Here is a 20613-nt window from a genome sequence, read left to right as displayed (position 1 = left end):
GATGGGGGCACCCGAATAGGATGGGGCAGGGTAGGGACAACTTAAGGAGGATGGGGGTACCCAGATGGGATGAGGTGTCCTGGGTGGGATGGAGACACCCAGATGGGAGGGAGCACCCTGGGTGGGATGGGGGGGCACCCTGGATGGGATGGGAACACCCAGATGGGAGGGAGCACCCTGGGTGGGATGGGGGAACCTCAGATGGGGCACCCTGGACGGGGTAGAGGAACCCTGGATGAGATGGGGGGACCCTGGACAGGATGGGGGGGCCCGCATGGCACGGGGGACCCTGGATGGGATGGAGGGACTCAGAGGGGACGGGGGGACCCCGGACAGGATGGAGGGAACACAGATGGGATGGGGGGACCCTGGATGGGACGGGGAGCCCGTGGGTGGGATGGGGGGCCCCGGATGGGACGGAGGGACCCTGGACGTGCCGGGGAGCCCCCGGACGTGGCGGGGACACGCCGTCGGCTGCCGCCCCGTGGGCGCTCCGTGGGCAAGCGGGGTCGATCCGCTCCGAGCGGGGCCGGGCCGGGCCGGTCGCGGAGCCGGTGGCGGGTGGCGGGGCGGTGCGAGCGCCCTGCCCTGCCCCGCGGTGTCGGTTTGCAGCCGGGCTCCTCCTCCCCCCGCCGCCCCGCGCATTCCCGACCCTCCCGGGCGGCGGCGGCGGCGGCGGCGGCGGCGGCGGCGGCGGGGGCCCGGCGGTGCCGGGAGCGGGCGGCGGGGCCGGACCCCCACCATGCCGCAGCTGGAACCGGCGGGGGGGACGACTTGGGGGCCCCCGACGAGCTCATCGCCTTCCAGGACGAGGGCGAGGAGCAGGACAAGGGCGCGGGGCGCGGCTCGGCCCACGGGGACCTGGACGAGCTCAAGTCCTCCCTGGTCAGCGAGACCGAGAACCGCGGCACCGGCACCGGCGCCGGCTCCGACTCCGAGGTGAGCCCGGGGGATGGCGGCGGGGCGGGGGGGGGGGGGGGGGGGGGGAGGCGACCCCCGCCCGGCCCGCTCACCGCCCTCTCCCCGCAGGCGGAGCGGCCCCCGCAGCCCCCGGGAAAGTTTCCAGAAGCCGCGGGACTATTTGGCAGAAGGTACCGGCTCCGCTCCCCCCCATCCCGCTCCCGGTCCCCCCCCCCATCCCGCTCCCCTTCCCGCTCCCGGTCCCCGCCGCATCCCCCCGGGACCATCCGACACTTCGCAACTTCTTTGTTTCCGCCCCCGGCTGCGGGCGGGACCCCCCCGTGTCCCCCGTCCCCCCCTCTGTGTCCTCCCCCCTAGTCCCTCCCGCCGTGTCCTCCCCCCCCCGGTGTCCTCCCCCCGCCCCCCACCGGAGGAACCGGTCCCGCCCCCGCCCCCCTCGGTAACCGGCCCCCGGTCGCTTCCCCACGGATGGATCGGTGCCCACCCACCCCCCACGGAGGAACCGGGCTCGGGACCGCTCCCCCCCCCCCCCCCCCCCCAGCAGTTGGGGCCTTTTCGGGAGTGACCAGCACCGGGCCCCCCGCCGGAGGAACCGCCCCCCCGGGACCCCCCATTGCCGCCAGCCCAGGACCCCCCAGTCCTCTGCAACCGGGACCCCCCTCCCGCGGGGACCGCCGCCCCCCCCCCCCCCCCCCCCCGCAGCTGGGTCCCGCCAAGAAGAACCAGGGACCCCCCAGGGGACTTGGGCACCCCTAGAGGGACCTACCCATGACCCCCCCAAGCTTCCATCCTTACTCCCCCCTCTCCATGGACCATCCCCCCGCCCCCCGTGGGAGCATCCCCCCCCCCCCAACCCGCCGCCTCCTGACCCCCCTTCCTTCTCTCCCAGTGGTCAGACGACAACAAGATGGGGGGTTTTTTAAGGGCCCCCCCTACCCCGGCTACCCCTTCCTGATGCTCCCCGAGCTGGGCAGCCCCTACCTCGCCAACGGAGCCCTCTCCCCCGGCGGCGCCCGCACCGTTAAGTGCCCCCCCTGCTCCCCGGCCCCCCCCCCCCCCCCCACCACCCGACACCCCTTTTCAGGGATGCTCGGACCCCGCTTCGGCTCCGGCCAAGCCTCGCGCCCCGTCCCGAAGGAAGGCAACCGACCGCCTGGTGCTAAAAAAAAAGAAAAGAAAAAGGAAGAAATTGGGTTTATTCCCCTTATTTTTGGTTCACCTTGCCCCTTCCGGGGGGGTGGGGGGGTGTGCACCCCGGGGGGGGGTGGGGTTGGGAGCTGAGGGGGGGGCTTCGCCCCGGGCACCCGGCCCGAAACCTGACCCTGAGCTGCTGCGCCGCTTTTCTTCATTTAAAAGGGCTCCTTCGACTTTTTAAAGCTCTTAATGGGCTGACATTGTCTGTCCCCCCTTTGGCGTTTAGAAAACTGATTAAGCAAATTGAGCGAGCATTAGATTGGGGGGGGCGCAAAGGAGAGCGGGATTGACACCCCCCCCCCCCAACCTCGACAGCATCCTCTACACCCAAACCGTCCCAAACACTAACCTGGTCCAGAATCTTGAACCTATTTTAGAAATAGAAACCCATTTTAGAAACTGCTTCATACACGGCTCTTACCTGCCTCAGTTTCCCCTCCCCAGTACCCCTGATGGCGCCCCGGGGTGGGGGGGGGGGGTCGCTGCCCCCCGGGAGGGATGTGGTACCCGCTGCATCCCGGGCTGGAGCATCGCGCCACGCTCGGGTTTTTCTGGGTGTATTTCTCGCTCCGGAGCCGCGGTGGTGACACCTGATGGTTTTAAGCCCGTCGTCGTTTGCCTGGGCTCTATAGGAAGCTGCTTTACCGTATGGAATATATACATATAGGACGGCAAAAGTTGCTGCAATTAAAATGGCTTACAATCCCCGGTGCGAGCTCGCCGGCCGGGATCCTGGCTTTCCAGTGGCGTCGCGCGGAGCGTTTTCCATATTTTGGGGGTTTTTCTTGCTGTCGCTTTATTGGAAGCAACCGGTTTGAATGGCCGTCGAGCGTAAATCCCAGGCCTGGGGAGGGCGGGGACCCGGCCGGCCGCCGGATTATATAAATATCCCCGTGTTTGGCCGGCGGCCGGGTGCCAGATAAAGGTTATATTCCCAATTTGTCACTTTTGGTATTATTACATTTTGGAGATGATGCACGACTGGCCACGATCCCAAATACCGGCGAGGAATAAAGAATAATTAAAAGGGAGAGGGGTTGGGGTTTGTAGAAAACGGCCACTAATGATGATTTAATGAATCCCAGAAAGGGGGATTAATTAAAAGGGGCTGGGAGAGGAGTTGATGTTGCATCCCGGTTTTGGACCCGGGCTGATGTTGAGCCTGGAAAAGGGCTGGAGGGATGAGTGGGGACGGGAAAGCCCCGGATCGGGGCCGAATCCCACCGGATTGGGGCGTTTCTGTGTGGAGCTGAGCCCCGGGCACCGAGCAAGCGAGGGGCATCGCGGTGGGGGTAAACTTGGGGTGCTGGGAGGATTTTGCGGGCGCACGTCACGTCTCAATGCGACCGGGAGGGCTCTTGGAGCCGAATTTGCTGCGCCGCTGGGGCAGGGTGAGGCCCTGCCGTATCCTGCGGCCACTCGTGCAATGAAAGCGTCTGAGCTCTGCGACGGTCAGCAAACCCCCCCCCCCCTTTCCCCCGAGCTCCCACCGAAGCGGCGGCGCAGGGATCCCCCGGATCCCGGGACATCTGCATGCCGACGAGCCCAGACCGCATCCAGGCGGGCGCAGCGTCCCCGCGCCCGTACGAGAGCCGGCCGGGTGCAGGATCCCTGCGCCGCAGCATCGCCCGAGGGCACCGAGCTCTGCGCCGACAAATCCGCCGCCCACCCTCATCCCGGGAGGCTTCGAGGCAAGACCCGACACGTGAAGCGCAGAGGTGGTAGGAGGCGGGAGGCCACCGAGCAGCCCTGGGAGAGGGTTGGGTTTTTTTTTCCCCGTTTCCTTCTTTTTTCCCCCCCCCAGCATTGGAGGGAATGAGCTGATCCGCAGGATCCGGCCATCCCGGCCGTGGCATCCTTGCCGTCCCTCAGCCGGGGTGCTGCGGATTGAACCGCGCGACTCTGCTGCGTGAAAAAGGAAAATATGGGGGGAGGAAAAACCCCAAACCCCAAATAATCTCTGCGTCTGGGAGATGCTCCGAGGAGACAGCCGGGGCAGGCGAAGGATGCTGGGGATGGACGTGGCCGCGGATGCAGGTGTTGGACCCGGCAGCGGCGAAACCGCTGGAGGACTTTTTTTTTTTTTTTTTTTTTTGGGGAGTAACAGGCAGCCAAACCGGCGCTTTTGCGTCTCTCCGCTCCAAAATATATAGAAATCTGGAAAATATTTAGGAACCTGGAAACGCAATGCCTTCACGCACCCCAAACCGGGAGGATCGCCTCCATCCCCGTGCAAAGCTGCCGGGCGCCGAAGCGACGGGATGCTCCTGCCCTTTATCTGCGTTAATTCACTTTGCTCCAGTATCACCCGTGTTCTTTCCAAACGGGACCCCGAAATTTGGGGTGTCCCCTCCGGTATCACTTTTCTGGCGATTCCTGGCCAGGGTGGTATTTTTTTCAGGCTCCTCTAAGCCAGCGGAGGAATTTGGCAGGGTCTAACGATGGCATTGCCGTTGGGAGCAGCGTTTTAGCCTGGTTTTCCTCAGGAGTGCACCGGGAATTGGGGACCCCCCCGAGGCTGGGTTTGGTTCCCTGGGAGCATCGGAGCCGCGATTCCCAAAAACACGAGGGTAACCCAAGGCAGGATGGAAAGGAAAAGCTCTGGGCAAGCACTGGCACTGCGAGCTGGACGGATGCAAACCCCTGTCGACGCCGCGCCGGATCCATCCCATCGGGATCAATTGGAGCCAGCGTCTTTTATCCCAAGCCCAGAACAAGCCGGATCCGTACCAGGGCAAAATTGCACCCCAGTATCCTTCTCTGATCCCCGGTATCCTCCTCTAATCCCTGGCTCAGGGAGGGGAAGGGATGGGAACCAGCCGCCCGGCATCCCCAAACCGGGCACGGCACCGCCGGGGAGGCGAAGGCGAGACCACGCGTTGGCGGATAAAAAAAAAACCTTGCACGGGATTGTCATTATTCCCCCCCAAAAAAGCAGTTTAACCCCAGGAATTCGAGTCTGGAGGCGAGTATTTAAATAAACCTTGAGCCTTCCTCGGGCGTGGAAATTCAGCCGAGGCACCCAAACAGCTCCCCGCGCCCTGCAACGATGCCACGCCGGTGTAATTAACGCACGCCGGTGTAATTAATGCACATCGGCGGGTTGCGGTCCCAAAATAAATGAGGAAAAAAAAAAAAAACCACACAACCTGGGCTTGTTTCGGCTTTTTTCCCCCGTTCCTGAGATGAGCTCGCGATCCCCGCGTGGGCTGCAATACAGAGGCATATCTGTCTGCAAAAGAAAATATATCCTCTTAAACGCGCGGCTGCCAAGAAAAATGGTTAAAATACAGATTTTTGGCAAGAAAAAGGGTTGCTCCGAAAACCGGGCGGGTCTTGCCAGAGGCTCCGGCGGCGGCTCCGGCTGAGCGGGGAGGGTTTTGGCGTGCGCTCGTCGGGATGTGGGATGGAGGTGGTGGGATGGGGGTGGATTTTTTTCGGCTGCGGGGGTTCGCTCGGTGCTCGGCATCCTCTAGCCGCGGCAGTTTGTCCTTCGCCGGTCGAGCTTCGGGCACCTCCTTGGGATTTGCCGGTTTATTTGGGATTTCCCCCCCCCCCCCAGGCGGCGGCACGGGCTGCCTTCCCCGCCTGGAAAACATTAAGGAAAAAAAGGATTTTTCGCACTTTTTGGTTTCTTCGTCTTGCCCCGTGCAGCTGCCGGGCCGGTCGCATCCCTCCTGGCAGCGAACCCTCCCCGTGACTCAGTTTCCCCACTCCGAGGTGCTCCTGCCTGTTGAGCCTTCGCACACAATGGCCTCTTTATGTCTCCTCCTTAATTATGCTATTCGGCTAATTACCCTGGATTTTTTTTTTTGGGGGGGGTTGGGGGGGGGGCTAAATGAGACCTCCGGGAGGTTTCCACTAAACCCCTCCAACTTCTCCCTCCTCCCTCCCTTTTCCAACACGATTCCCAAATTAAAGCAATGAAGTAAGTGCTCCGGGCAACTCTCATAAGACCTGGTTTTGTTAAGGGGACTTAACGCGCATTCATCATCTTTCTGGTATTCTGAGCAGCTGCTTTTCATTAGTTTTTCTTCCTTGAAGTCGCTGGCGGGAGCAGGGGAAAGAGGAACCCGGAGAGAAGCGCCCGGCGCATCCCGGCCGGAGAAAGAGGAGGGTTAAGGGCAGGGGGAGAGGTCGGGCTCGCACTGTGCCCTGTCCCTCTGCGCTCGTATCGGGGTTTGAGGGTGTTTTGGGGGGAGAGGGATGGGTTGGGGTGTGACGGGCTGGGTGAAGGTACCCCAGGGAGGAGGAGGAGGAGGAGGAGGAGGAGGAGGAAGGGGTGACGATGATGTGCGGCTTCACGGCTTGCTTCTTTTTTGGGGTGTTTTTTGGCGGCGATGTCACCCTGTGCGTGCGCCCTGGGAATCCTCGAGCCCTGGGAATCCCTGAGCCCTGAGAATCCTGCCCGGAGCCATGGCAGAGGGCAGGGGAGATAGGCAGGCTGTGACGCTGGGTGAGCTGGTGTCCCATGGGTGCTGCCAGGGGGGTACGGGACCCCCCGGTGTCCCATGGGTGCTGCTAGGGGGTTCGCGACCCCCTCGGTGCTCCCCCGAGCCTGGGCGCAGCATCACCCAGCAGGATGCAGAGATGCATCTCCGGAGGCGTCAGCCCCCAAAATCATGGGGTTTGTGACCGGCGGGGGCACAGCACGGTGACGGGACCCTTTTCACCCCAAATTTCCACAGCAGCGTGGCTTCAAGTGACTTTTTCCGTCATTCCCATACCTTGGATGGGATCTTAAACATTTTACACGTGCAAAAGTCCCTTAAAACACCTTCCCCGGCTGGGCATCGCGTGTCGCATCCCCCCGAGACCAAGGATGCTCCGGGAGGGGGCTTCGGAGCCGGTGGGATTTTTTTTTTGCCAGGGCGGGGATGAGCCCTTTGCACCCGCTGGGATCCCCCCCGGCGCGGATGCAGCCGCCGCCTGAATGCGGGATGAATGGAGCCATTCAGCGTGATGGACGGGAGCTGAAAGCTGCAGACAAAAGCCCCGGGGCAGCGGGGAAAACTTGTTGCCGCCAGGTTTGGGGAGCCGGGAGGGAACTGCTGGCGGTCGGGGTTCCCGGCTTGCGCCGCTCGTTTCTTTTTCGGTGGCTGGGTGCGTGCGTGAGGGATGCTCGGGGCGCCCACGGGCGAGGGATGCTCAGGGTATCCACAGGTGAGGGATGCTCGGGGCGTCCACGCGTGGAGGATGCTCGGGGCACTCGCGGGCGAGGGATGTCCACAGGCGAGGGATGCTTGGGACGTCCAGACATGGAGGACGCTCGGGGGCATCCCCGCGTCGAGGTCGCTTTGGGATGAGGCTGTGCCCCGCGGGCTGCCCGGGAGCCAGCTCGGCCGGCAGCCTGGCGATGCTCCAGCCCCCGTGAGCCTCATCCCGCTTCCTTCCATCCCTCTCATCCCGCCTTTCCTCTGGCCGCCTTCCTTTGCAGAGCTGCGGCTGGGGCCAAGCTGTTCGGCAGATGCCACCCGGCATCCCCGGCGCGGCGACACGGGGATCTGTGGCTCGAGATAAGTTCGGCTTCAAGCGCCGCCTCTCCGAGCTCATCCCAAATCGGGTCTTTTTGGGCTTATTTTTCATCTCCCAGCCTTCTTTTCTGGTTTCCCGTCCTGGCACCGTTGGCATTTCCCACCCGGTTTGTGCCGGTGTCCGCGTGCCGCCGGCTGATGGGTTTGGGCTGCGTTGCGGGAATGGTCGAGCATCCTTTACTGAGGGGTTGCAAACTCCCAGCGCTGCACCCGTTCCCACCCCCAAATCGGTGGGTCCCCACCTGGGACAGCCTTTGCCTGACTTATGTCACCCTAGAAATGCCGGGAAGGGACACCGCGAGCCGTGGGGACAACCCGGGGCGCAGCATCGTGCCCCGTATCGCCCCTTTGCAGCCCTTTCAAAAACCCAAACCCCGATGGGAAAAGAAATAACCCCACCAGGAATTTTGGGGGTTCTCTTTGGCGTGATGCGGGGACGCAGGAGACCCCCCAAAAGGTCTCGTCCCCACTGGAAACTGCCGTCCCGGCATTCGCGGCCAACATCTGGAGGAGATTATTTGGCTGGGAAGCGGCTCGGAGGGGAGTGAGACGGGGAGAGGGGGGGGCAAGGATTTACGGCTTGTTTCTTGGGCTGTAAATCCCAGCTGTAATTGGGATTTCTCCCTCCCTAATTATCCGTGGGGAAGCGGAACGCGGCGGCTCCCCGCGCGGGGACGCGGGCCGGGTGATGGGCCGTGCGGGGCCGGGATGCTTTTTGGTTTTTCTCCCTTTTCTTGGACGTTAAGGTGATTTATTCGAGCTCGAAGGACACCCGATACCCGGCGCAGGAAGGCGAGAGACCAGGTCCCCTCTTTCCATTTCTCTCCGGCCCCTTCCTTGCCTTCATTTCCAGCTCCAAGGGGACCAAAACCCCCGTGGCTGGTGTGTTGCCGGCCCATTCGCTTTCCTTTTCCCCCTAAGTGGGACTCGCTTTCCCTGTCCTGTGATTGCCTCCAGGAAGGAGAATTTTTCCCCCCTTTCCCCCCCCTTCTCCCGTTTTCCCTCTTTTCCCCCTTCCCCTCCCCTTTTCCCCCTTCCCCCCCCCTTTTCTCCCCTCCCTTCCCCCCCCTCCCCTATTTTTTCCCCTTTTTTGAGGCTCAGCACCTGCAGACCCCCTCCCCACATTTCGCTTTGCACCAAAACCTCCTTCGCAGCATCCCCGACTTCGCAGCCCCGGGACCTCCTGCCGGGGGAGATTTGGGGGTTTTCCAGCTTTTTGCTCCCAGGCACAAAGTTTTATCAAGTAAGACAATGTAGAAAACCCATTTCCCTCAAAAATCACATCTCTCTCTGACCCCCTGTGCTGTTAGGAGCCAAATTTGGTCAGTTTTAACCCAAACGAGCTGGTGATGCTGCTCAACACTGGGATCTTGGGATGCCGCGGGACCGGAGCATCCAACACCCAGATAAAGATTTTCGGGGGTTCCGTTAAACATCCCACAAAACCCCGTTTGTCACCCCGATGCTCGGCCTTTCCCTTCTCCCCCGGCACGGTTTTGGGATGTATTTTGGGGAAAAAGGGCCGGAGCAGAGGCGGGAGGGGGAAGGGCGAGCTGTCAGTTATCCCGCAGCTGTGTAAACAGGCTGGGAGCGAGGAGGGCTGGGGGGGATCGGCGGGGGCTGCGGCAGGGCCGCGTTCGGGCTTGCTGAGCCCGGAGGCTTTGCAAAGCCCCGGGAATTCAGGCTGGAAAAGGGGATGGCGTGGGGATGGGCGATTTGGGGTCACCGTCCCCCACCACCTGCCCCAGGCTGCTCCCGGGGACGGAGGTGGCACGGGAGGGACGGACATCGGGGATGTGCCAGCTGGATGCTTCCCCGGATGCTTTCCAGCTCGCCCGTGGGCTTTTTGGGATGGGGATGAAGTGGCCGGGTGCCGGCATCGCGTGGATCTTCTCCACGGCGCCAGCGGTTCCTGCAGGGTCATCTCCGGGCTGGAGCACTTGCAGGCAAAGGGAAAAGCCAGGGCGGAGGCTTTCCGCCCCGGCGCCTGCGTGTAGCATTTTACCTGGAAAAACATCAGCTTGGGTCCCAAATGGACCTTTTTCTCTCCCAAAACGAGAGGCCAGTGGCTGCCGAGCCTGAGCCTTCGAGCCCGGCAGAGAGGAGCCTGCTGTGACCCTGTGCCGTCTCACGGGGACACACAATGCCGAGACAGGCATTGCAGGGACGTGCAACGCCGGGATGTGCAACGTCAGGAAGACGGGCAACGCCGGGATACGCAATCCTGGGCCACACGATGCCAGGACACAACGACGCCGGGACATGCAATCCCGGGACATGCGATGCTGGGACACGCAATGCCGTGACGTGAGATGCCGGGACCTGTGATGCTGGGATATGCAACACCAAGACACACAATCCCGGGACATGCGACGCCAGGATAGGCAGTCCTGGGAGATACGACCCACGCGATGCCGGGACACGCGACGCCAGGATATGCAATCCTGGGACACGTGAAACCGGGACACGCAACGCCGAGATATGCAATCCTGGGACACGCGCCGCCCAGACGTGCAATGCCAGGAGACACGATGCTGGGTCGTGCCACAACGGGACAAGCCGCACCAGGACATGCAACAGTGGGACGCGTAATGCCAGGCCGTGCGAGGCTGGGACGCGCAACACCAGCCCTGCTGCCAGCCAGGACTTTTCCAGCGGCGCTTTTCCCCCTTCCCAGGGAAAATGTCTCAGCCGGGATCGAGCCCCACGCGTGGAAGAGGAAATCCGCTCATTAAAGACCCTAATTGGGCATTAGGGGATCCTGCGGCGCTTGCGCCTCCTCCCCGAGCGCGGAGGCAAAATGCCGCCGTCGCCACGCGGCACGACCCTCCCCCGGCACATTGGCCCCCGGCACACCGCCGCCGCCGCCAACCTTTCCTCCAGTTGCGGGGGCCACGGGGCGGCTGCCGGCGGGGGCTCACCCCACCCCGGGGAGGGGACGGACGGACAGACAGACAGGAGGCTTCATTGTGGTCCTACAGCTCGGGCAGGGAAGGGGTTAACTCCCTGCTTTTAATTGGGGGGTGGCTGGTAACGAGGAACCAGAACTTGCTCTAATCTCTCTGGAATGTGACCGATTTTCAACTATTTTCTTCTTTTTTTTTTTTTTTTTTTTTTTTTTTTAATAGCTCCAATCTGCCGCTCGCGCGCGGTTCCCGCACGTGGTGGTACAGTGGGAGCTGTGTCCAGGCTGGGGCCAAGGGGAAGGAGGGGGGGGGGGGGCCCTTCATTTTTCCACATTACCACTGAACCGTTCGCCAGCTCCCCCCCTCTTTGTATATTTTGAAAGGGTCCCCCCCTTCCTCTCCCCTCCCCGGCCTCCTGAAACGGCTTCAAAATGAGAAGCAGCCTTTTATATACCCGGCCTTTCCCCAGCCGCCGTCCCCCAGCGGCTTCTCCGCTTACAGAATAGACGAGAAAGCCCCCTTTGTGATGGGGGCAGCGGGCAGGGGACGGCGAGGCGGAGCCGAAGGCGCCCGTCGGGGACACGGGGGGCATCTCCTGCCTCGCCCCGGCACGGCCCCGGGGATGGTGGGGGACCACGTGCGGCGGCGCCCCGGCACGGTGGTAGGGATGGTGGGGCACTGTGTGCATCATCCGAGCGTGGCTACGGGGAGGCTCAGGGCATCTCGTGTACCGCCCCGGGCACGGTCACGGGGATGTTGGGACACCTCGTGCGTCACCCAAGCACAGCCATGGGGACGCTCAGGGCATCTCGTGCATTGGCTTGGCACAAGCTATGGGGATGCTGGGGCGTCCCGTGCGTCACCCTGGCATGGCTGCAGGGATGCTCCGGGCACCTCGTGCATCACCCCGGGGCATGGTCGTGAGGGTGTCTGCCGGGACACCTCACGTGTCACCCAAGCGCAGCCATGGGGACGCTCGGGGCATCTCGTGCGTTGCCCCAGTGCGGCCATGGGGATGTTGGGACATCCCGAGCGTCACCCTGGCATGGCTGCAGGGATGCTCCGGGCACCTCGTGCATCGCCCTGGGCATGGACATAGGGATGTCAGGACATGTTGTGCATCGCCCAGGCACAGCCATGGGGGTGCCTAGGGCATCTCATGCGTTGCCCAGCGTACTGTCGTGGAGATGTCAGGATATCTCGTGCGTTGCCCCAGTGCGGCCACGGGGATGCTCAGGGTACCGTAACGCGTCACCACGGGACGGCTGTGGGGATGTTGGAGCAACTTGCGCGTTGCCCCAGTACAGCCATGGGGATGTCGGGGCACCCCCTGCATCGCCCTGGCACAGCCACAGGGATGTTGGGGCACCTTGTACATCGTCCTGGCATGGCCACGGGGGTGCTCAGGACACCTCATGCATCGCCCTGGCACGGCCACGGAGATGCTCAGGGCACCTCATGCATCGCCCCACTATGGCCGTGGGGATGCCGGGGCACCTCATGCATCACCCCAGCCGCAGATGCCACTGCAGCCAGCCCAGGAGCATCTCTAGCTGAAACCCTCTCCCCGTCCACGCGATGCTGCAGCTTTGGTGGTGCGCAGGGCGGCAGCGGCGGCGCTCGGCTGTTTGGAACCAGCCCGGAGTTGTACGGCAGCCAGACCCCGGGGCTTCCCCGCCGCAGCCCATCGCCTTTGATCACCCAGATTTGGAGGATACATCAAAGCCAGCACTTCAGGAAACGGCTCCTACTGTACTGGGGAGTGCAGGGTGTGCGGCAGGTCACGGCGCGAGCCCGCGCGGGTCACGGGGCTGCTCGCATACCAAGCATGCTCCGAGCATGCACGGCGCCCTGGCTCCCTGCCTCCTCCGCAATCGGCCTTCGGAGGAGCGGCCGAGGGCTGGATCCGGTTACGGCTCCCCAGCACCAACGGGTCCGTCTTGCCGCTATTATCCCGGTGGTGCCAAAAATCTCCCCGGGGAGAGCGCGCCGAGGCATCGGGACTGGGATGCTGGAGCATTCCTGTGCGCGGGATGGGGATGGGATGTGGGGTGCCTGGTTTAGGCGCTGAAGCAGGTTTTTAAGGGATCCCCCATGCCGATGGCTGCAGGAACGGTTGGGTCACGGGAAATCCTCATATCGGGCTTCGTCGGGACCATGCCACGGCCGGTGGGGTTTCCTGCGGTGCCTTCGCGGCAGTGCCATTGGCACGGGGTGGCGTCAGTTTGGCAGCGGGATCGTCCCCGTGAGCGGTGCCGCGTCTTCTCCCGGCTCTGCCGGGCTGCTGGGACGTGTTGTGGGGTTGTAGCTTACCCAGAGGTGCCGGGGTGCCTGGCGGTGCGGGGCCGAGTGCCGGCTGGAAGGGGGTACAAGGGGGGGGGGGATGCTGGGGGGATACTGGAGAGGGGGATACTGGAGATGGAGGGGGGATACTGGAGACCAAGGGGGGACTACTGGAAATGCAGGGAGGGGATACTGGGGATGGAGGGGGGAGATACTGGAGATGGAGAGGGGATACCGGAGATGTGTGTGGGGATACTGGAGGGGCAGGGGAGATACTGGGGATGGAGGGGGGGATACTGGAGGAGCAAGGGGGATACTGGAGATGCAGGGGGGGATGCTGGAGGGGGTGGGGGGGTGCAGAAGGGGATGCAGGGGGGATAGGGGAGACTGGAGGAAAGTGGGAGGCGATGCAGGGGGGGATACAGGACACTTTGGGGGGCTGCAGGAGGCAATGCAGGCAGGGATGCATCTGTCCAGCCGTGGAAGAGTTAACGCTCCCCACAGTTCCTTGCTGGGTTTTCCTTCCAGCTGCTTCGGATCAGGAAGGTTTGTACGGCGGGGAAATTCCTGCGCGCAGCTGCGGCCTGTCCAGGCCACATTCCCCAGCCCCGGCATCTCGCGGGACGCGCCTCCCTCCCGCCGTCTGCCGGGAAATGCCTCCGGCCCCCCTCTGCCGAAAAACACAACACAAAGCACCTTTCTTTCGGGGGCCGCTTACATCCAGTGCCGTAAACGGATGGGACAGGGGAGACAAACCCCTGTGTCGCAGCAAGGTTTAACCCAGGGAGGGGGAACCCCCCCCCCAAAAAAAGCTCCGTATTTGCCTCCCCCCAGCCCTCGTTACAATATGGGGTTGGTTTCTCGCACTCCGGCAATTCAGGGTTGGTGCCGGTGCCCCCGGGGACAGGGAAGGCACCCCCCAGCACAGGGACCACCCCGGGGCTGAGCCCCGCGGGCGATTGTGCCTTGTGCTGTGCTGCGCCGGGCATCGCCGTGTCCCAAAAAGTCTGTTTTTGGGGTAGGGAGATGTGGCATCGGTGCAGGCGGGTGGGGAATTGTGGGGAGGGCAGGTGGGGGCTCGTGGCTCCCTGGCAAGACAGCGCCGAGCAGGGGTTGGGATTTGCACCATTTGGGGCAGGGATTTGGGGTTTGGGATTTGGGGATTTGCATCATTTGGGGCGGAGGTTGGGGGTTTTGCACCATTTGGGGTGGAGATTTGGGATTTTGGATTTGGGGCTTTGCATCATTTGGGGCTTTGCACCATTTACGGGGTCCGTAGGGGCTTATAGGGCTGAAAACAGCCCTGCGTGCCCCCAAAACCCCTTTGCCACCAGCCCATGGTGTCCTCCATGGGTTGGGGTGTCCCCAGCCAAGCGTGCAGCCGGGGCTGGGGGGCATGTTTTGGGGTCAGGGGGTGTTTTGGGGCCGGGGGGTGTTTCAGGGCTGGCGGAGGGCATCAGCCCGGCTCTCCTGCAGTACCTGCAGATGAAGTGGCCGCTGCTGGACGTTCCCGCCGGCGCCACGCTGAAGGACAGCCGCTCACCCTCACCCGCGCACTTGGTAAGAGCAGCCGAATCCCACGGGGGTGATGGGTTTCCCGGGGGAAAACCCTGCTCCATCCCCTCGTGATGCCATGATGCCCATGGCTGGGGGCGGGGGGGGTTGAGGGGTGGCCGTTGTTTCGCCCTCCCACGTGCTCTCCCTCACTGCCCCGCAGTCGAACAAGGTCCCGGTGGTGCAGCACGCCCATCACATGCACCCGTTGACGCCGCTCATCACCTACAGCAACGACCACTTCTCGCCAGGCTCGCCGCCCGGCCACCTCTCACCGGAGATCGACCCGAAGACGGGTGAGCACGGCGGGGCTGGGCGGGGGGCATGGCATCAGACACGTTCGGGTGAGCAAAGGGACGGTGACGGTATCGGTGCCGTCCTGGGAATGGGGTGCTCTCCATTGGATGGTCCTTCTGCTTCCCGGATGGTTTTCACAGCCTGGTCCCTGGGTGGTGGGAAGGGGACGCGGCCAGTGGCCGGGGGTGGGTCCTCGCCTGGTCGCAGGTTTGGTTGGGGTGCGTGGGGATCCTCCCAGGTCTCCGTTATGGTTATCTCAGCATCTTCTCCCTGTGCTCCAGACAGGGGGAGACGGGTGCTCGGAGGGAGATGTGATGCATGGCAGCAGACAGGATGCTCAGAGAGAGACGGGGTGCTGGGAGGGAGGCAGGGTGCTGGGAGGGAGACGGGGTGCTCGGAAGGAGACGGGGTGCTTGGAGGGAGACGGGGTGCTCGGAAGGAGACGGGGTGCTCAGCAGCAGACAGGATGCTCCGAGAGAGATGGGGTGCCTGGAGGCAGACGGGATGCTTGGAGGAAGATGGGGTGCTCAGAGGGAGGTGGGATGCTCAGAGGAAGATGGGGTGCTCGGAGGAAGATGGGGTGCTCAAAGGGAGGACGCTCGGAGGAAGATGGGGTGCTCGGAGGAAGATGGGGTGCTCAAAGGGAGGACGCTCGGAGGAAGATGGGGTGCTCGGAGGGAGGGTGCTCGGAGGAAGATGCGGCGCTCGGAGGCAGACAGGGTGCTCGGAGGCTTCCATGTCCATGTTTTAACATCACATCCCCTTCGTCCCTCCCTCCCTCCGCAGGAATCCCGCGGCCGCCGCACCCGTCCGAGCTGCCCCCCTACTACCCGCTGTCGCCAGGAGCCGTGGGCCAGATCCCGCACCCGCTGGGCTGGCTCGTGCCGCAGTAAGGATGGGCTCGACCCTGGGCTGGGGGCTCGCTCCCACCTCCGTGGCCCTGTCCCCGGGCAGGTCCCGTGAGCCCCATGTCCCCCTGAACCCCACGTCCCCCTGAGACCCTCCGCCTCTTCCCACTGTATCCGCTTTTTCCATGGTGAGCTTGGTGGGATGCCAAGAGCTCCAGGGGTTGGGAAGGGAGGAGCTCCCCACCACTCTAAGTTTTGGGAATCGGTGGGATGGAGATTGGCCGGGGAGCGGTCCGAGGGCCCCCGTGAATTGAGGAGGGATATTTTTTCCACTAAAGCTTGTGCGTTTGCAGGCAAGGACAGCCCGTGTACTCCATCCCTCCCGGCGGCTTTCGGCACCCCTACCCTGCCCTTGCCATGAACGCCTCCATGTCCAGGTGGGTCTCGGCAGGGATGAGGGACCCTCCTTGGGCGTCCCGGAGCTGGCAGCGGGTTTTTGGCTGCTTCCCTGAGGACAATGCGGGACTCGGCCCCGCAGCAGTGTTGGCAGTGGGTGCTCCCGGGGACACTCCACTCCGTACGGGCACAGACCAGCCCCAGGAGGTTGCGGTGGTCTCCTCGGCCGAAAATACCCCTGGGAGGGTGCAGATGGTGCCCACAGGTGATTCTGTGGGGGAAAAGCAACGTCCCATGGGCTCAGGGCATCGCTTAGGTTGGGTCCATGTTACTGTCCTGCAGGCTGGGGCAGGATACAGTATAAAACCAGACCCCCACTGGGTTGGGGCTGGTGGTCTCTTAACCCAGGAGGTTCTCAGGAGAGTTTGGGGTGGAAGCCGGGGGCTGTTGGTGCCTGTGGGGAGCTGATGAGCCCTCCCCTCCCACTCCCTCCACTGCAGTTTGATGTCCAGCCGTTTCTCCCCGCACATGGTCCCACCGCCCACCCACGGGCTGCACCCCTCGGGCATCCCACACCCGACCATCGTCTCGCCCATTGTGAAGCAGGAACCCACCCAGCCCAGCGTCAGCCCCGGAGGCAACTCGTGAGTCGGGGACGGGAAGGGACGGCCCCGGGGATGGGAGCTTGTCTCAGCAGGTCCTGACCCACCATCCTGCTTGTTGCAGGAAATCCCCTGTCACTGTGAAGAAGGAGGAGGAGAAGAAACCCCATATCAAGAAGCCGCTCAACGCCTTCATGTTGTACATGAAGGAGATGAGGGCCAAGGTGGTGGCCGAGTGCACGCTGAAGGAGAGCGCCGCCATCAACCAGATCCTGGGCAGACGGGTACGGGCATCTCCCTTGGCACCGGCGAGCTCTGCCTGGCAGCTTCATGCCCACGTGGTGCCCGTTTGTGACCGTAAACTGGCTTTCAGCCCCTTTTACTCCACCTCTCCCCATGGCTCGGCCCCTTGACCTGGGGCATCACCAGCCCAGGAGGTCCCGGGGAGCTGGTGGTGACCTGGGTGGCAATGGGATGGGGCTGGCTGGGAGGTCCTTGGGGCCAGCAGTGCGTCCTTGGGGTCTGCAGCGTGGCTTTGGGGTCTGCAGCGTGGCTTTGAGGTTTCCAGCATGGCTTTGAGGTTTCCAGCGTGGCTTTGGGGTTTGCAGCATTACTCCGGGGTTTTCAGCGTTGCTTTGGGGTTTGCAGCGTGGTCTCTTCTCCCCCCTGCAGTGGCACTCGCTGTCGCGGGAGGAGCAGGCGAAGTACTATGAGCTCGCGCGGAAAGAGCGGCAGCTGCACTCACAGCTCTACCCGACATGGTCGGCGCGGGACAACTATGTAAGTGTGGCCCCCCAAGCCATGGGGCGGACCAGCCGGGAGGAGGTCTCCCCTCCTGTCCCCTTGCCAGGTTCCCGGGGGGTTTGGCTGGTGGGAGGTTGCTTGCCGTGCTCGGGGAGGTCAGTGTTTGGGGTGCTGAGGGTGGTGGGTGATGGCGCCGAGTCCCTGGGGGATGCTCTGCCACCCTCAGCAGCTCCTGCATCCCTGTGAGCTGCTCTGGGGCACCGTCAGCCCCATTTCTCCCCGAGGTCTCTCCGGTGGCAGAAAGCCATATAAGGACTTCGTAATATTTTCCAGGGCAAGAAAAAGAAGAGAAAGCGAGAGAAGCTGGCCCAGCAGCAAAGCCACGACACGGAGAGTGAGTATCCCCCCCTGCCAGCCTCCTTCCTCCTCTGGCTTTCGGCCGCTCACGCCATCCTCCATCGCTCGTAGGCTCCCTGGCGTCCAAGAGCAAGAAGCCGTGCGTGCAGTACCTGCCGGCCGAGAAACCGTGCGACAGCCCCGCATCCTCCCACGGCAGCATGCTGGATTCGCCGGCCACGCCGTCGGCTGCCCTGGCATCCCCGGCCGCGCCGGCTGCCACCCACTCGGAACAGGCTCAGCCCCTCTCGCTCACCACCAAGCCGGAGGCCAGGGCTCAGCTCGCCGTGCATTCGGCCGCCTTCCTCTCGGGCAAAGCCACCTCTTCTTCTTCCTCCTCCTCTTCCTCCTCCTCGAGCCTCGGCAGCCCGCCCTCGCTCCTCTCCAGACCCATCCCCTTCACCTCGGTGCCCTCCACGGCTCTCCTGTCCTCGCCTCCGTCCTTTGCGGCCGCCATCCCGTCCCCGCAGGCTGCCCTGGCCGTGCTGCAAACGCAGCCCCTTTCCCTGGTCACCAAACCTGCTGACTAAGGGAAAAACTTGTCCCCCCTCGTCCCGTCCCATCCGTCCCCTCCCTGCTGTACATTGCAGAAGCCACAATCAAGATTCAAATGCAGCCAAAACCATTATTGGTCAATATTTGACCCTTTCTGAACTCTTTTGTAAGCAGACTCTGGAGGAAGGGGCTTTCTGCTCAGAGCTGCTGCCAGCAGTCGACCTAAAGACCATTTTTATTAAAAAAAAGGAAAAAAAGGAAAAAAAAAAAAAGAAAATGAACCCTCCACAAGCTGCCGACGATGGAAATCTCCCGCGAGCTGACCGTGGGCGCGAGCCGAGTGCCCGTCGCTGCCGCAGGGCACGGTGATGCCGACGGCCCGGCGCTCCCATGCACAGGCATGCCGGCACCGAACGTGGTGGGCGTTGAGCTGGGGCCGGCGCTCTGTCCCGGAGGCAAGAGCAGAAATGCCAGCTACCGACCCGGTGCCTCCAGATGCTCCCCAAGTCCCCCCGTCCTGCGGCTCTGCTCCCAGCCACGGTGATTGCCTTCGCTCCGTCCCGGCGAGGAGCCGGATCCTGCCCTGAGGATGCTGCACCGTTGGCCCTGCTCCTTTCCGCGGTCGTGCTGGGGTGGGCAGGATCCGGGGCTGAGCCCTGGGTGGGGGGTTTTCCCCTTGAAACCCTGTTATTTTTCACAAAAGGAAATAAAACTACAGCTGCAACTTGCTGCGTGAGCGTGGTCAGTGGGGGAAGCCGCTCGCTCCTTGCCCGTCGCCACCTTCTCCCCGCCAGCGCTCGAGCGTCACCGTGCCCCTGGAAGCACCTCGGGATGGGGCTCCGGTCCAGCCCCAGAGTGGGGCACGGGGCCAGGCATGGCCCCAGCCCGAAAGCATCACCCAGACGCCTCCATCGATGGGCACCGGGCGATTTTGGGGTGTCCATCACAAACCTGTGATGGAGCGAGCAGGCAGCGTACGGTTTGCTGGAGAGATACGGGCAGCAGGATGCGGGGGATTAGGTAAACCAGTTCAGGGGGTGCCTGAGAAGCCAAGGAGTGCGAGTCACTGGTGTGTATCTCACAGCCAGGAACTGCAGGACGCCCCGTGCCTGCTTCTTCCAAACCAGGAATGAAAAGACAGATTAGGACGAAAAAGGACCTGCACAAAATCAACCCAGGGGCACCCAGTGGATTTTCAACCAATCTTAAGTTCTCGGTCAGTTCAACACTTGAGCTAATCAAGACTCTTCCATCTCACTATATTTTTAACAGAAAAAAACCCCAACCCTATCTCAAAGTTTTCCCGTTGAAAGTCGCAATTTTGTTTTCTGTTGCAGATTTAACTCCGAGCTGCGCCCACCCAAAGGTGATTCGTGGTGTTTATAGTCACATTTCATTCCCCTTCCTGAATTTCTTGGCCAACTTCCATTTCCCAGGACCCAGCCTGGCTCCTCCCTACCTGCACCAGTGCTGCGTTGTGGGGACCACAGTGTCCTCGGGCTCCCAACCCGTGGCGGTGGGCAACGTCCAAATCATCACTATCAGTGATGGGCTGAGCCCTTCCTGCGGCTGCTGGCCCTCCGGCTCTCAGTTTGGTGGGTGTTTTTGCTCATTTGGTGGGATAAATGACGCCTTCGCCTCCTGTCGTGACATTTCTCTTTTCCTTTCCAGTGCCGAGCTGGTGTGAGAAGCCACTGAGGACGTGTTTTTATCAAGCTGGAGCAGCAGCAGATGTCCATCCGCAGATAGAGGGGAAAAGGGACCATCTTGGCGTCTTGTCCTTAAGGAAGATGGCGTCCGCGTTTACCAGATGTTGCGTGAGACGAGCGCGTGTCACGGGATGACGCTGGCATCTGTAACCCCAGCGGATGACACCTGGATTCGAGGATTCCTATTTCCATATCGGAGCTGGGCAGAACTACCAAAAAAGTACAGCTGAGCGATGCCCCCAGCTATGGGTGCAGACAAGAGCACGGCCTCGAGCCCTTGCGTGAGCACCAGGGACACATTCGGGGCAAACACTGGCTCCTGTGACCTCCTGAAAGCTCCAGGTGACTTCTGCAAACAGTGACGGTGCCTCCAGCAGGAGCACAGCGTCTCCCATCCAGCTGAGGATCATCTTCTGGACTGGAAGCGACAGCTTAAATTCACAGCTCAGAGCATCCCGGCAGGGCGGTAGCTCCCGAAATCATTGCTCTAAGGGGTCCCGGCTAGTTGAGAGCCTCAAGCAGCGAGAGGAGCCTGCAGCAGACCCAGCTCCTGCATACCAGCTTCTTGGTGGCCACCACCAAAGCCTCCGAGCACGAGAAAGTGCCTGGAGCATCTTTATTCACTGTCGCACCCAAGACAGCCCTGAACTCAGCAGGCGTTTCCGTTCCACACACAGAATTGTTTAAAGTTCTTGCTTTCAAAGAACAAATTTGTAAATGCTGGGATAGGGTAT

General features: G+C 62.6%; 1 protein-coding gene across 1 annotated transcript; it reads left to right on the top strand.

Moving 5' to 3' along the window:
• The first annotated feature begins 742 nt into the window (after positions 1-742).
• TCF7L1 (transcription factor 7 like 1) lies at positions 743-18894 on the top strand. Its single transcript, XM_076358786.1, is given in 14 exon segments — positions 743-758; positions 761-939; positions 1030-1049; positions 1051-1091; positions 1811-1941; positions 14315-14398; positions 14556-14688; positions 15476-15578; positions 15891-15974; positions 16434-16577; positions 16660-16819; positions 17208-17315; positions 17613-17673; positions 17748-18894. Coding segments are annotated over 14 exon segments (1722 nt in total). The 3' UTR covers positions 18206-18894.
• The last annotated feature ends 1719 nt before the right edge of the window (positions 18895-20613 follow it).

The sequence above is a fragment of the Aptenodytes patagonicus genome, chromosome 24, assembly GCF_965638725.1.
Source record: "Aptenodytes patagonicus chromosome 24, bAptPat1.pri.cur, whole genome shotgun sequence".
Classification (NCBI taxonomy): Eukaryota; Metazoa; Chordata; class Aves; order Sphenisciformes; family Spheniscidae; genus Aptenodytes; species Aptenodytes patagonicus.
The sequence above is the reverse complement of the archived record's forward strand: the minus strand, read 5'-3'. Positions and strand labels throughout refer to the sequence as shown.